The sequence below is a fragment of the Gossypium hirsutum genome, chromosome A06 (assembly GCF_007990345.1).
Source record: "Gossypium hirsutum isolate 1008001.06 chromosome A06, Gossypium_hirsutum_v2.1, whole genome shotgun sequence".
NCBI lineage: Eukaryota > Viridiplantae > Streptophyta > Magnoliopsida > Malvales > Malvaceae > Gossypium > Gossypium hirsutum.
This window is the reverse complement of record NC_053429.1, coordinates 123,344,601-123,360,145: the sequence shown is the minus strand read 5'-3', so window position 1 is coordinate 123,360,145 and position 15,545 is coordinate 123,344,601. Positions and strand designations below refer to the sequence as shown.

At 32.8% G+C, this 15,545-nt stretch overlaps 1 protein-coding gene across 1 annotated transcript; it reads left to right on the top strand.

The window, feature by feature from the left end:
- Window positions 1–4,243: 4,243 nt before the first annotated feature.
- Window positions 4,244–11,640, top strand: LOC107955358 (heat shock 70 kDa protein 17). The gene is made up of 14 exons (XM_016891125.2): window positions 4,244–5,104; window positions 5,990–6,222; window positions 6,972–7,131; window positions 7,315–7,560; window positions 7,664–7,800; window positions 8,110–8,449; window positions 8,584–8,745; window positions 8,997–9,071; window positions 9,147–9,247; window positions 9,372–9,441; window positions 9,649–9,705; window positions 9,801–9,862; window positions 10,850–10,922; window positions 11,031–11,640. The coding sequence occupies exons 1-14, from the start codon at window positions 4,355–4,357 to the stop codon at window positions 11,223–11,225; spliced, it is 2,661 nt and encodes an 886-aa protein (XP_016746614.2). The 5' UTR covers window positions 4,244–4,354; the 3' UTR covers window positions 11,226–11,640.
- The last annotated feature ends 3,905 nt before the right edge of the window (window positions 11,641–15,545 follow it).

The window sequence follows — 15,545 nt, the reverse complement described above, 5'->3', positions numbered from 1 at the left end:
GGCGAAGGCAGAAATTTTTTTAGGAGGGCTAAAGTTAAATTTTAATTTTTATGATAGTAAAAATACAATTTTACTATTTGAATAGCCTATATCTTTATAATTTTAAAGGATTAAATAAAAATTTTATCATTTTTAAAGTGGTCAAAGTATAATTTTACTTTTATTAATTTAAAATTTTAAAAAATTTAAATGACCTAAATGAAAAAATTTCCCTTTTAAAAGGGGTTGCGGCCTCTGCCAGTCCCCTTGACTACGCCCCTGCTCACCGTGTGAATTGCATCTTTATGATTTTTTTTTAAAAACATTAATATCATTATAAGTTCTTATTATATCTACTCTTTTAGATATAATGCTTAGAACTACCTATAGCTAGAGGTGTGCATGGGCTGAGCTACCCGGCCCGGCCCGAAGGCCCGCCCGAAATGTGGGAGGGTTTGGGCAAAAATATAGGCCCGAAAAATGGGTTTGGACAAAAAAACAAGGCCCGTTTAAAAAATAGGCCGGGCTTGGGTAAGGTATTTTTAGCCCGGCCCGGCCCTAGTTCACTAAATGACAAAAAATCTGCATATTTTTTTTAATGTTATTTTCTTGTTGTTTTATCCATATTTTGCTACCATTTTACTATTATGTTGCTATTATTTTGTTGTTATTGTTTGGATATTGTATAAATTTTATTTTATTGTTAATTTTCTTATTATTTTAAAGGTATTTGTTACTTTTTATTATTATTTTAGAAGCATTTGCTTGTTAAGTTGCATTTATCTTAGTGTTATTTAAGTCTACATATTTTTCAAAATTTATTTTCAATTTGTTGGGAAATATTTATTTTGATATTTTTAGTATTTTTGATGTATTATATATATTTAAAAATAATATAAAATAATATAAAAAATTAATACGGCAGGGCCGGGCCGGGCCCGGATTTTAGTATTTTTATCCGAGTCGGGCTTGGGCAAAATTTTAGGCCCATTTTTTGGGCCCGGCCCGGCCCGAGCCCATAAATGGACATGATTTTTTAGTTGAGCCCAACCCGAACCTGGCCCGGTCCGGCCCATGAACACCTCTACCTATAGCCCTCCTCCAACCATTAAATAAGAAGATAATGCACTTCAACGTATTTAAAATTACGTCCTCTTGTACAGAAAACAATGCATAAAATTAATAATTTATTATAGATTTTGTAAAGGATGAATCAAATTGTGATGAAATTTCCACCAAGTAATTTTTATCTTTCACAACATTGTTAATTGCTAAAGTGAAATATTTTTTTAAAAGTATAATAAACTAATAATCCATTATAGGTAATAATAATAGTTCTTTGTCAAACGATTTGAAGAAGATATTTACTTTTTGATTCAATACAACAATAGTTCTTTTGGTTAACCGAGGAAATTTTACAATTAAGTGAAAATGAGTGTTGCAGTAATTAAAAAACAAGTGTAGTGGTAGGTGACGATGATGGAAGTAACAGGGGATTGAGAAAACTAAAAGCTATGAAAGTTTTTGTGATTGTAGAAAGATGGAGAGAATTTTTAGAGTGTTGAAGCTTGTCAAAAGATGAAAAAGTTCTGAATAAGATGTTCAAACCTCTATTTATAGTGTAAGACACCTTACTCGAGTTAAAATGATAACCCAAGCAAAGGATGTCACATTTAGGCACTAAATTCACCGACTTCACAAAATTTTATAAATAATATCAAACACTTAATGTGAAGTTTATTAGAATATTTTGGAGTAATTTGAATAATTTTTAAGCTTTAAAGTTTTGGTTGCAATCGGAGATCATTTGGGACTTGTTTGAGCAAACTTTGAACCAAAAAAAAAAGGTAAAACAGGGAACTTGTACCGATACTCACTATTCCAAGTATAGGTACAACTCTCCTACATTGTTCATTTTTACTTTCTGGATTACTTGTACCAATACAAGTTCACCTGGTATCAATCAAGGGTGCAGGGGACCTAGAATCAAGCCTAAAACATCTCAAATTTATGTATAAACAACCTTTAACCAGTCCCGATCATTCTTAACCATTTTTAATTCTCAAAATACCTCAAAATGTCATCCAAAACACACATGTTCACCACTTAGCAATTATCCACAATGTACTTGAACATTTCTACTTGAATTCAATATTACAATTCATTTAGAACACTATTTTTCACTTTCGACCAAATTGTATATCTACGTTCATGCCACTTTAATTTCATAATTTATTTTTACAATTCATAATTCATACCTTGCCAATGATGAGATGTGATTCATATAGCTTAATTGAACTCTTTTCCTTCTGAATACTATTTTCATACTACGCGTTAAGCTTCACAAAAGCTTAATAAGTACTCATATGAATCATAACTTTAATTAAGCATTATAAATTTAAGTAATATCACTAGCTCTTTATTTAAGTTGCTTTAATTTAATTAATGCACTATAATATGTCTATTTATATTTTGGTATAACGCATTTAGATATAATAACGCTCTCACTACATATTTTCCTTACCATATCTTTCTTTAACACTTATTTAATTAGTCACATATCTCTCTTTTTTAATATTTTTTAATCCCTTACCATGTATTTTTCTCTTTAGTCGACAGCCCATGATTGACTCAAATGAACAAGCAAGATATGTTAAAATAACACTAAAATGTCTCGAAGCGCAGAATCACTGAAATACTCCGAATACTAACTTCACTTTTCTGCATTGAAATGTAAAATCACTGAAAGTGCTACTCATACTTTCACAAATTCAATCACGAGAAATTTGCATAATCAATTAACTGCTAAGAATAACTAGAGGTGTGCATGGGCCGGGCTACCTGGCCCGGCCCAAAGGCCCGTCCGAAATGTGGGAGGGTTTGGGAAAAAGTATAAGCCCGGAAAATGGGCTTGGACAAAAAAATAAGGCCTGTTTAAAAAATAAGCCGGGCCTCGGGTAAGATATTTTTAGCCCGGGATCGGCCTGGCCCGGCCCGAATTCACTAAAGGACAAAAAAATCTGTATATTTTTTTTACTTTTAAATGTTATTTTCTTGTTGCTTTCTCTATATTTTGCTACCATTTTACTATTATGTTGCTATTATTTTATTGTTATTGTTTGGATACTGTATAAATTTTATTTTAGTGTTAATTTTATTATTATTTTAGAAGCAATTGCTTGTTAAGTTGCATTTATCTTAGTGTTATTTAAGTCTACATATTTTTCAAAATTTATTTTCAATTTGTTGGGAAATATTTATTTTGATATTTTTAGTATTTTTGATGTATTATATATATTTAAAAAAATAATAAAATAATATAAAAAATTAATACAGGCTGGGAGGGCCGGGCTCGGGTTTTAGTATTTTTATCTGGGTCGGGCTTGGGTAAAATTTTAGGCCTATTTTTTGGGTCCGGCCCAGTCTGAGCCCAATAAATGGGCATGATTTTTTAGTTGAGCCCAACCCAAACCCGGCCCTACCCGGCCCATGAACACCTCTAAGAATAACCAATGAGATCATGTACAAAGTAAAAAAATTGTATGGATAAAATTTACATCTCAAACACGAAAGTCAGACATAATGCAATTACTAACAAATTTTTTCATAACTATCATCTCAAACATGCATGAATTTTTTTTGAACAATCTCATTATATATTCTGATCATATATATCTATTTTTTGACATAATGTCTAGAAATAACCATAGCCTCTCTCAACCCATAAATATGGGGATAATACGCTTCAATGCACTCGAATACACATCCTTGTACATTAAAAACAATTCATAATATATAACTTTAATTTCACTTTATAATAAGAGAAAATTGTATGAAACTATGATTTCACGTCGTTCCTACTCTTTTTGTCAGTAGGGAAAAGCTAAAAATTAAAAAGAAAAATCTTACTTATCATTCTCTCGCTAGAAAGGGACGGAGATGATCTTCTTATAATAGATATGAAACTTAGTTTTAAAAGAATAAATTTAGTATGAAAGTTTCTATTGAAAATGAAAAAAAAAGTTTATTTTATTTTATTTTTGAGGATATTTATTTTATAAGGTGTGAAATTAAAAGGTGAATTTGCCCAAAGAACCCGCAAACGACCAAGTAATGGACACGAAAACACAACACATCTAAGCAGCTAAAAAATTGCCACGTGCCAGTTATTCCACGTGGCTTCTTTTTATAGGACATTTACACTCTCCACGTCAAACACACTCCCTAGTCAGCTTACTGTATAAATAACCAGAACTCGATCTGCAGCAGCCCCTCCCTGACTCACTGCGTCAAGAACCTTCGTCTCTTCTCTGAAGTCTTCTCTCAAATTACTTTAGAACAAAAAAAATTGTAAGCAATACTTTTGAGGAAGAATATGCTATTCCGATTAGGGATATTCTTATCCCTGCTATCGTTATTCCTAATTAGGTCGGAGTCGGCTGTTTCAAGCATAGATCTAGGTTCAGAATGGCTAAAAGTGGCCGTCGTGAACCTGAAACCTGGCCAAAGTCCGATCACCATAGCCATCAACGAGATGTCCAAGCGGAAATCCCCAGCGTTGGTCGCATTCCAATCGGAGACTCGCTTGCTCGGTGAAGAAGCCGCCGGGATCGTTGCTCGTTATCCCGACAAAGTGTTCTCCAATCTTCGAGACATGATTGGGAAGCCCTATCAAGACGTCAAGCGCTCCGCCGATTCAATGTACCTTCCGTTTGATGTAGTTGAAGATTCTAGAGGCGCTGCCAAGATTCGAGTTTCGAGCGATGTTAGTTACTCCGTTGAGGAGTTGTTGGGGATGATTTTGAAGTACGCGTCGAATTTGGCGGAGTTTCATTCTAAAGTGACGGTTAAAGATGCGGTGATTTCGGTGCCGCCGTATTTTGGACAGGCGGAGAGGAAAGGGTTGTTGAAGGCGGCGGAAATGGCCGGAATAAACGTCATTTCGCTGATAAACGAGCATTCGGGGGCGGCATTACAGTATGGGATCGATAAAGATTTCTCGAATGAGTCGAGACATGTGATTTTGTATGATATGGGTTCGAGTAGTACTTATGCAGCTCTTATTTTTTATTCTGCTTATAATGCGAAGGAGTTCGGGAAAACTGTTTCTGTCAACCAATTTCAGGTAAAAAGCAAAAAACTTTACAATTTTAAAACGTATATGGAACCTACTTTTGCTATCGCCTTTAAACTGTTAAGCATCCAACTAGAAATCTCTTAATGTTAGTGTTGGTGATATGTTAATGAGTTATAGGGTTTGTAATGAATGCAATTGTTAGGAATTGAAATCTGATTGTTGATAACCTGTAATTCAGTGAATTAGATTGATCATTGATTCTTTATTCTGTTAATCAATAGAGGATAATTGGTAAACTGTAATTAAATCGATGAATTAGATAAGATCATTAGTTTTATTCTTTTAATCAATAGAATTTGATTGATAGTCTGTAATCAAATCAGTGAATTGGATTGATCATTGATTTCTTTATTCTGTTAACAATTCTATGATTAGAAATACCAAGATGCTAAAAGCTTAGGTTTCTCTTAAAAGCTTCGCTGTTTCTAACGGATCCAGTAGTCTATTCTTTTATTTGACATTAGGAACGAATCTTTATTCTTTTATAAGGCTTTTCGTTGACTGCATCAATACCTTCCATGCTGAGAAGAATGGGTCTGATTGAGCTTAAACTTGCTGAAAGTTGGTAAAAGATTTAGTAATGCTGTAATTTCATCACTGTAATCCACAATTTCTTTCTTGCTGACTTATATTTCCACTGAAGAAGAACCTTTTAACCACTTTTTAAAATGCTTTTCTACTGATAGTTGTTCCAAAAGGAGGACTGCTCCTGCATCTGCTTTCTTCCTAGGACAATATCGAATGGACTTTGGATTTACTCTTCTGATAACCAGCTGTTGCCTATTATTCCAATCTGGTCTCACAGTTAAATGTCTCATCATACCATATCTGGATATTGTTTCCATGTTCGTTGACATTTAACATCTTTTTCAGGTGAAGGATGTTAGATGGGACTCAGAATTAGGAGGACAGAACATGGAATTACGGCTGGTGGAGTATTTTGCAGATGAGTTCAATAAACAAGTTGAAAATGGGGTCGATGTGAGGAAGCATCCCAAGGCAATGGCTAAGTTGAAGAAACAGGTTAAGCGTACAAAAGAAATTTTAAGTGCAAATACAGCAGCTCCAATATCTGTTGAATCCCTCTATGATGATCGGGATTTCAGGTATGTAGCCTTTAAATCATCTTATCTAATTCTAGGTACATGCTTATGTATGGATTTGTATATTTCTTATCCATGATAGAAAAACTTGAGATTGAGTATGACTTTGTTTCATATTCCTCTTAGAAAAAAAACTTATGATTGAAGCCAAGGATTGAGATGTTTACTGTTTCTCTAAAACTGTTGACTAGTCTTAACTGCTTGAGTACTTCTGGGATCAACATTTGCATCTTCTAGTTTTCTGTATTCTCTTCTAACTTGTTTCATATTTTTATCTTATTAATTCCAGGATATCATGTAAGAATCTGCGAACAATTTATAGATATTGCTCTCTTCGACCTTCCCCTTTAGGGCCTTAAATCATTCCTTTAGGAAATATCATCATTTCTGTGGAGTTCGCAAAAATGATAAAAAAATCTATTAATTGTTCTTTACCCATTCATTCTCATCCTGTCCTTAGAAGTTATAAATTGTTTTGCTTTTTCTTATCAAATAAATGGTAGTGGACAGCTAGGTGTCTATATTTATGGATACTTCATAATTTGAATATTAAATAAAATAGAGAAAATTAAATGAACAACAAAATTTTAAGCTAGAAAGGGTGTGTAGGCGTCATGCAATGATTTCGTCGCACAATCACAGAGAAAATAAGTTTGAACATTATCTGGAATTTGTGGTAATCTTTGGGTGCTATGCTTGTGCTTGTGCTTGTGCTTGTCTGAATTTGCTTTTTTGTTCTTTCTTCCCTTCAGGAGCACCATAACTCGTGAGAAGTTCGAAGAGCTCTGTGCAGATCTTTGGGATAAATCTCTTGTACCTGTAAAAGAAGTGCTTAAGCATTCAGGTCTTAAAGCTGATGATATATATGCTGTGGAGCTGATTGGAGGTGCTACTAGAGTTCCAAAGTTGCAGGTTTGTTCTACATTTTCCCCTGTTGCATATGTGCAGAAACAAATCATTAAAAAGAATTGAAAGAAAGAAGGTTTACTTATTTTATGTAGAATTACCTAGTTGCATTTTTGTCGAAGGTTCACATTTTTATACATGAGGAGGTGTGGTATAAAATTTTATTCTTGTTTCTGTTTTCCTTAACAGGCTACACTCCAGGAATATTTTGGAAGGAAAGATCTAGACAAACATCTCGATGCTGATGAAGCTATCGTTCTTGGTTCTGCACTACATGCTGCAAATTTAAGTGATGGAATTAAGTTGAATCGTAAGCTGGGGATGGTTGATGGTTCCTCCTATGGTTTTGTTGTTGAATTAGATGGGGCTGATCTCTCAAAAGATGAGGTGACCAGGCTTTTACTTGTTCCAAGGATGAAAAAACTTCCCAGCAAGGTAAAACATGTGTTGTTTGAACCCTTGTAGAGGTATGGTTTAAAAGGAGTACTTATCTTCTTAGTAGTTTTACTAATGGTAATGCCTGATTTTTCATTTACAGATTTTCAAGTCCATTAATCACGGTAAAGATTTTGAAGTATCACTTGCCTACGATCGTGAAGATCTTTTACCTCCAGGGATAACCTCTCCTGTATTTGCTCACTATGCGGTGTCTGGTTTAACAGATACAGCTGAGAAGTAAGGATCTATGCAGATCTTTGTCACCTTGCAATGATTTGGTGTTAATAGTTTGGTTTAGTTTCTTTTGAAGGGGATTTTGAGACTGTATAAAAGATCTGGTATCATAACATTTGAAACAAATGAAAATGACTTAGGAAAGACCTCATACTTTTTGGTTGGGAGGGTGAGGGTCAAATGTGAACTTATCAGTTATGGAGACATTATGAATTAATTCATAGAAAAAACTTACTTAATGGTTTATTATAATTTTATTTTACTACTTCTGCAAGAAATAATCGAAGGTGTTTTGTTATCTGCCTTATGCAGGTACTTATCAAGGAATTTGTCTGCTCCCATCAAAACAAACTTGCATTTCTCTCTTAGTAGAAGTGGAATTCTTTCTTTGGATCAAGCAGATGCTGTTATCCAAATAACAGAATGGATAGAAGTTCCTAAAAAGAATTTGACTGTAGAGAACACAACCAGTGCTTCCCCCAATGCTTCTGTTGACAATGGTACTAATAGTACTTCTGAAGAAAGTAACAGTAACTCAGAGTCAGATGGCGGAGTTAGTACTGGGTCTAACAGTACTGTTGAAGAACCAAGTACAACGGATCTTGGTACAGAAAGAAAACTAAAGAAGCGGACCTTTAAAATTCCACTGAAGGTGCACACAATGTTGGAACATTTAGTTACATGCGATTATTTGCCTTTCTTTTGCTAGAATATATATTTTTTTGTATTAGCTCATTACTGTTGCTTTTTTATCTTATCCCTCTTCCCATTTTCTTTTATCTGCAGATAGTGGAGAAAACAACAGGACCTGGAATGCCTTTTTCAAAAGAATCTTTGGCTGAATCTAAACATAGATTGGAAGCATTGGACAAGAAGGATGCAGAGCGAAGAAGAACAGCAGAGTTAAAAAATAACCTTGAAGAATATATATATGCTACGAAAGAGAAGGTGTGGTTTTTTGTTTTTCTGTTTAATTTTATTTAGCTGTTATATTTGCTTTCTGTCATGATGGATGTTTTTTGAGTTACGTCTCCCCCTTTTTTCAGATTTTCTGCATACGGAAATTGTTTTAGTTTCTGCACTTTATCTAATTTTTCACTGTCTGGTCAATTGTATGAGTTTTTCATTTGTCTGCGGCATACAGTCTTTCTTTTAAAGAACAAATTCAGTTTTAGTAATATGTTTTGTATTATTTTCAGCTTGAAACATCTGAAGACTTTGAAAAAGTATCTTCAAATGATGAGCGCCAATCTGTTATCAAAAAGCTTGATGAGGTGAGTACCATCTTTTCAGAGATTGTTTTAGTAAGTTCACTCATAAAAACTAAGCATAGAGCATTCTTTTTTCAGGTTCAAGAATGGTTGTATACTGATGGTGAAGATGCGAATGCCTCGGAGTTTCAAGATCGTCTAAATTCATTAAAAGCAACAGCTGATCCAATATTTTTCCGGTATCCTCTTTTTTTCTTGGGATTATTTTTTCTTTTTTAAATGTGGCAATATAATCTGAATAATTTTCCATTAAAAAGGCTTAATGGTGGACTGAAACAATTTCTATGACTAACTAATGTGTAGATTTAAGGAGTTGACTGCACGGCCAGAAGCAGTAGAAGTTGCTCGACAATATCTCTCTGACTTGAAACAGGTACATCAGATTGTTTATCTGTGACACGCTTTCTATTGTTTATCTGTGACATGCTTTCTACTAAATGTTACCTATAAGGTTTTATGTAGTTGTTATGCCTTAATAAATCAGAATTCAGACCCATCTATCAAAAGACCATCATCTTTGAGACAAAAAGATTTAGTTAACTTGATATATGGATATTTACTTTTGTGGGTATCTGTGTAGACTATTCATGGGTGGGAGACAGAAAAACCCTGGCTGCCGAAAGAAAGAATAGACGAGGTATTTGTTCACTTTTGAAATTCTCTTTGTGATATTTTCTAGATTAGGTATCTGCTTAAGCTGTGGCAAAAACTTATAAACATTTTGCTTTTCAGTTGTCGACCAGTATGGACAAGTTGAAGACTTGGTTGGATGAGAAGGAGGCAGAGCAAAAGAAGTAAGTTATTGCTCTTAGTATTATGTTTGAAGTCATTCATATAGCACAGTGAGATCTTGGATCTTTAGAAATTTATATTTTTATGTGCATACACTGACCTCCCTCTAAAGTATTATATAGATCATCTGCATAGGTGAAAGATAAAATAGGAAAAGGTACCTTTTATGGCAAAAGAAAACTGAGAAAGTAAAAGTGACAGACATCATAATAACTTCTATTATTTTTGAATTATTAATGTCATTAAAGTTAGCGTTTTTTTTTTTTTCATTTTTGAATTTAATGAAGATACAAGGATTTTTGGGTTAGAAGATACAAGGATTTTCCTCATATGATTTGGCCCGCAGGAGCCAGACTTGGCTCCTCCCATTGTAAGATCAGTGCCAAGGAGGGACCTGTTTAGCCCATTTATGATAATATGGTTATGCTGAGTGATGACCCTGCCCAGTTATGACTCGTTTTGTGTGCTTGCCCTTGTGGACCCTTAATCTGTATTTCTCTGATTTTATTTTTCTTGAAGCATCCATATCCATTTCACTTTTCTTTTAGTAGCCATGTCCAATCCATGTCTCTTTGTAGGTATAGGATATGAGGATATGATCCTTCATCGACCTTCCAAAATTATGGAAATCTTGAAAAATAATTGATGACACCATATTCCCCTATAACCAACTCATATCAGAGTCCAAGTAACATAGCCCTTAATGATGCATTGCCTTTTCTGATCTTCTTTCTCCCCCAGATTATTTTGTTTTGAGTTCTTATAGTTTTCTGGAACTGGTTTCTTTTATGCTAAACATTCAAATCATTACTTGCGGCCTTTTTATTATTGAATATTTGCTTTTCTTGATCCCAAACTTAATGGTCCCGATATTTTAGTCACATGCTCTGAGTAAAACATATGTTTGTTGTCATGGTTCTCTTTTAATCCTGCTTTTGAACCTTTCTTACATGTTCAATTTGACAACTATCATGTCAACCTTTGTCCAGGACGTCTGGATACGGCACACCTGTTTTCACATCTGAAGAAGTATACGAGAAGGTGTTCAATTTGCAAGACAAGGTATTGCTGCCTGTTTTAGTTGATCAATGCCAGAAAAAAACGATACTTTTACTTGGTAGTTTGCTTAAATGCGCCTAGCTTGTGTTTAATATATTGCTATTGGTTTAGGCTGCTAGTGTCAAGAGAATTCCGAAGCCAAAACCTAAAGTCGAGAAGCCCGTAAAGAATGAAACCGAGAGCAAATCAGAGAACACAACCAGTTCTGAGAAGGATACCTCCGAAAATGACAAACCCGTGGGGGACTCAGATAGCTCAACCAACGAAAAAGTAAAAGGAGGATCCGAGCCACACGACGAGTTATAATCTGTTTTTAACACAACAAGCAAGACTCTTTTTAACTAAATTATCAGCCTTTCAGTAACTAGAGATTGAGGGTAGCATCCAAGTGGTTGAAAGGCAGTTTTGCTGATGGGTTTTCGGTTCCCTCCATCGGCAACGGTGATAGGCAAAGGAGCATTTCTTGGTAGTCTATCTAAACGATGTTAGGGAATTTTGTTATGGAAATGAACTACCACTACAATTTTATAAAAAAAAAAAAACCGAACGAAACTATAGATAGATAAATAGATTGATAGAAGAATGTGATGCCTGAACCAAACTTCTTTGGAATTAAGTTAAAAAGTTGTTACGCATTTGGGTGCGAAATGGTTACTTTATGGAGTTAATTGACACTCCAAACTCCCCTTTTTGATATTACATATTTTGTTATGTTGGACTACATTGCTTGGTTGAATGAGCCATTCATCGTATGAATGAACTTACTTAAATTTTACATATACACTATTTTTAATGATTAAAATATACTATAAATTTCTATATATTTATATATTTTTTGTAATTTAAGTTTTTTTAAAAAAAATAATTCTTGTACTCATTTCTATATATTTTTATGTGTAAATTAGGAATATAGCTTGTAAGTTTCAAATTTCAAATTTAATTATTAATATTATTAATTTTATTTGTTAAATTTTATAGTATAATATTTAAAAAAAATGATGTAATTGTGTCAATCATTGAATTTTTTTATATAAAAAAAATAGAGATAGAGAGTCGTTGAATGGGATCCATTGAAACCTTAAAAATAAGTTTAATAAAAAAAAAAGAACACAATTTCTTTATGGGAAAGAAAGGAAGAACTTAAAACACATCTTCACCTATAAAATGTTGCAGTGCAACATAATAAATGCCAAAGCTGAAATAGATTGGAAAACCCTAACCCTAGGGCTTACTGGTAGTGTGTGTATATAAATGTATAGCGTGATAATTGAATTTAATAACTAAAATTAAATATTCAATTAAACCCTGTAACTCACTTCTTCCTTTTTCCCGGTTCTGTATGTTGGTCCCATGCCATCAATCAACAAATTCAAAAATTCAAAAGCTTCGAAAATCCTAAATTTGAGATTGGGAAAAAAAAAACTCAAATACTTTTAAATCTCCAAACTTTCACCTAAATCTTGACTTTTCCAGGTTTAAATATATTTTTATATTCAAAATTCAGTCTTTCTATTTTTAAATTTTAAAAATGTAAATTTGTTATAAAATGTAAACTTTATTAAAAAATTCTATTAAATTCATGTTTATTTATAATTTTACCTTTTTAGTAAACTAGATAAGTAATAACTCAAATATTAGAAAATTTGTTTTCGGGAGTAATATATTTTAAAATTGATATAATAATAATTTTAATCCTTAATATTTATACAATGTGTCAACGTAGTCTTAATTCTAAAAATTTTATCCTCAACATTTACATATTGTCTAATTTGATCTCTTTTAGAGGTTTTATTTTATAGTAGTCATTTCATCTAAAAAGCTAAAAAAATAAATTTATCAGTTAAATTTGATTGAAAATATACAAAAAATAGAAACACTCCAAAATCCAAAATAATAATTTTTTTTATTTTTTCTCGTTCTTTTAAAAATAATCTTTAATGTCACAAAAAAAGTAAAACCGTGGAAAAAAATAAATTACACAATGTGTAAATATATAGGGTTAAATTTATTTTAGAATTAAAACTAAATTAAGAGTTAAAATTACTATTATGTCAATTTTAAAAATTGTCACTGGTAAAAAAATAAAATTGAATAATTATGTGATTATGTCGTAACTTTTTATAATTAAGTGACTAAGAAAGAAATTTAGTAATAGTTGCATGATCATTTTATAACTTTTCACAATTAGATGATAAAAAAAAAATTCTCGCTAGTAAATTTAATAAATAAATATTAATGATATTAATAATTAAATTTAAAATATAAAAATAAAAAATAAAATAATCATTCCTTAAAAAAATTACTATTTCATTTTTATTTATTATTTTAAAATATAATATATTTATAGAATAATATTTTCAAAAGTTTACACCACATAATGCCATTTAACATGGAAAAAAAATTAGTGTGTGTATATATATATATTTAATTTTTACCCACATGGGTAGGTAATTTATTTATTTATTTATTGTGAATGAGAACGAAAAAAAATATTAAATAATATATATATATTCTTAGAGCAAAGCTTTTAAGCACCCCAAATCCCATCTATCTACACCTCAAAGTCGGTCTACTGTTCTTCGCTTTCTTGCTTTTCTTCTTCTTCTTCTTCAGGTAAACACCAATTCCATTTTGTGTTAATATTTTATGCTAAAAAATATATAATAATTGCTTCCTTTTTCAAGATAGAACCCTAGATCTCTTTGTCTTCACACTTTCTGTTTATTTATTATTTTTGGCATAAAAAGGGTCAAGAATCGTGAAAAATGAAATGGGTATTTTTCTTGTTTTTAAGAAATGCTTTATTTTAAAGATTTGATTTCTTTTTTTTTTCTGTAATATTTTTTCCACATAGGACATTGATTCAGTGCAGCTGAAGTGGGTATTTCCTGGTTTTGAAGGAAAGAAAAAGGGGAAATTTTTTTGGTTCACATAAGAGCTTGGTTTAGTGCTTAAACAAGTCAAGAATGGTGAAAAATGAAGTGAGTATTTCCTGGATTTGAAGAGAATAGGGGAAATTTGTGGTTCAAAGGGCTTATCTTTCTGTAATTTTTGTGGTTTAGTTCATAAACAGGTGAAGAACTGAAGTGGGTTTTTACTGGTTTTGAAGAGAAAAAAAGGGGGAGAAAATTTTGGGTTCAAAGTGCTGATCTTTGTGTAATTTTGGTTCACATAGGAGCTTTGTTTAGTGCATAAACAAGTCAAGATGGAGGACACTTATATGGGTTTTTCATGGTTTTGAAGAAAAAGGTTCAAAGGACTAATATCGCTGTAATTTTGGTTCACATTGGGGCTTTAGGGTTAGTGCATAAATTTTTTGATTGAAAGACTTGATTTTCGTTTGAAATGGAAGGAGTGATGGGTGGAAACACTGTTCATCCAAATTCAATCAATAAATCTGAAGTTTTGGATGTAAAACCAGTGCGTACCTTGGTTCCTATATTCCCGGAGCCATACGAGGGTCCTCCATTTGTTTGCGTGCCTCCTAACGGCCCTTTCCCATCTGGATTTTCCCCATTTTTCCCATTTAGTGGATCAAACCCAAATCCTAATCCTAACCAAAACGATATCAATCCAACTCCTGCCCCGGTTCGGCCATTTACAGCTGAAACTTCCAATGGCCAAAATGTGTCACCGATGGGTACACATGTTAATCAAGGACAAAAACCGGCTCCTTCGTATCCTGTCAAGAAAAGGGGAAGGGGAAGACCGAGGACTCGGTTTCCTTAGAAACCACAATCGGTTAGTTTCAATCCTGGAATTAGTTTGTCTGAACAATAAAGATGTTAACATGGAATAAGTAGAAAAATGTGCTTTTGAGGTTTGATGCTAGCAGAAGAAAAGCTTAGCCAAATGGAAGAGGCGAATGAGTCGAATTCCGGCATTGTTTAACATGCAGAGTTGAAAGCTGGCAACATGAGAATCCGGGCTGTTTGATGTTGGAACCGGTGACAATCGTTATCTTCCAAATGGAGTTGTGCTTGGTGAGGTTATATTCTCGGTTTAGTAAGGGTGTGATTTAGAGGGGATAGCTAGTAGCTTTAAGCATTTGTATTTAGCTAGTAGCTTTAAGCATTTGTATTCTGAGAGCAAGTAGATTTTAATGTATTTAGAGAGTCGTCGGTCATTGGAGACGTTTGGGATCTTTGCTTATCATTGTGTAATCATGCAACTCTCTCTGTGTAATCCTGTGTTAAATGTTAGTAGCTTTGTATTAGGGAGTGAGTGCCGAATATTCGATATGTTGGATATGAATATGTTTCGTTCATCGTGTTCCTAAGTTATGTGAATTGTATTCTTATATTCATGTCCGAATATGAGTCGTTTACGATGGTCGGATACGACTAGACGAGATCAAAATGAGAGAACCTGACTAACAGTATCAAAATACATGGTATTTTACTTTTGTCAGTTTAAACTATTTGCTATTCAAGTTTTTGTTCCCATACTTAAAATTTATTGATTTATTTATTTTTATTGTATTATATATATATATATTCAAACAGGGATGTGGGGTTGAAATAAGAAATAAGATTATGCCAAAATAATTGGCAGTGAACTTAATATAATCAAGAATTACACCTTTGAACTATAGTTGGCATTATATTCCTATATGATTTTATTGTA

What these genes read in the sequence shown, in the direction of transcription:
- LOC107955358 (XM_016891125.2), top strand. Translation starts at nt 4,355, where the DNA reads ATGCTATTCCGATTAGGGATATTCTTATCCCTGCTATCGTTATTCCTA. An exon ending in TTAACAGATACAGCTGAGAA is followed by an intron (nt 7,801 to 8,109) that starts GTAAGGATCTAT and finishes TGCCTTATGCAG; the next exon opens with GTACTTATCAAGGAATTTGT. An exon ending in AAGGAGGCAGAGCAAAAGAA is followed by an intron (nt 9,863 to 10,849) that starts GTAAGTTATTGC and finishes ACCTTTGTCCAG; the next exon opens with GACGTCTGGATACGGCACAC.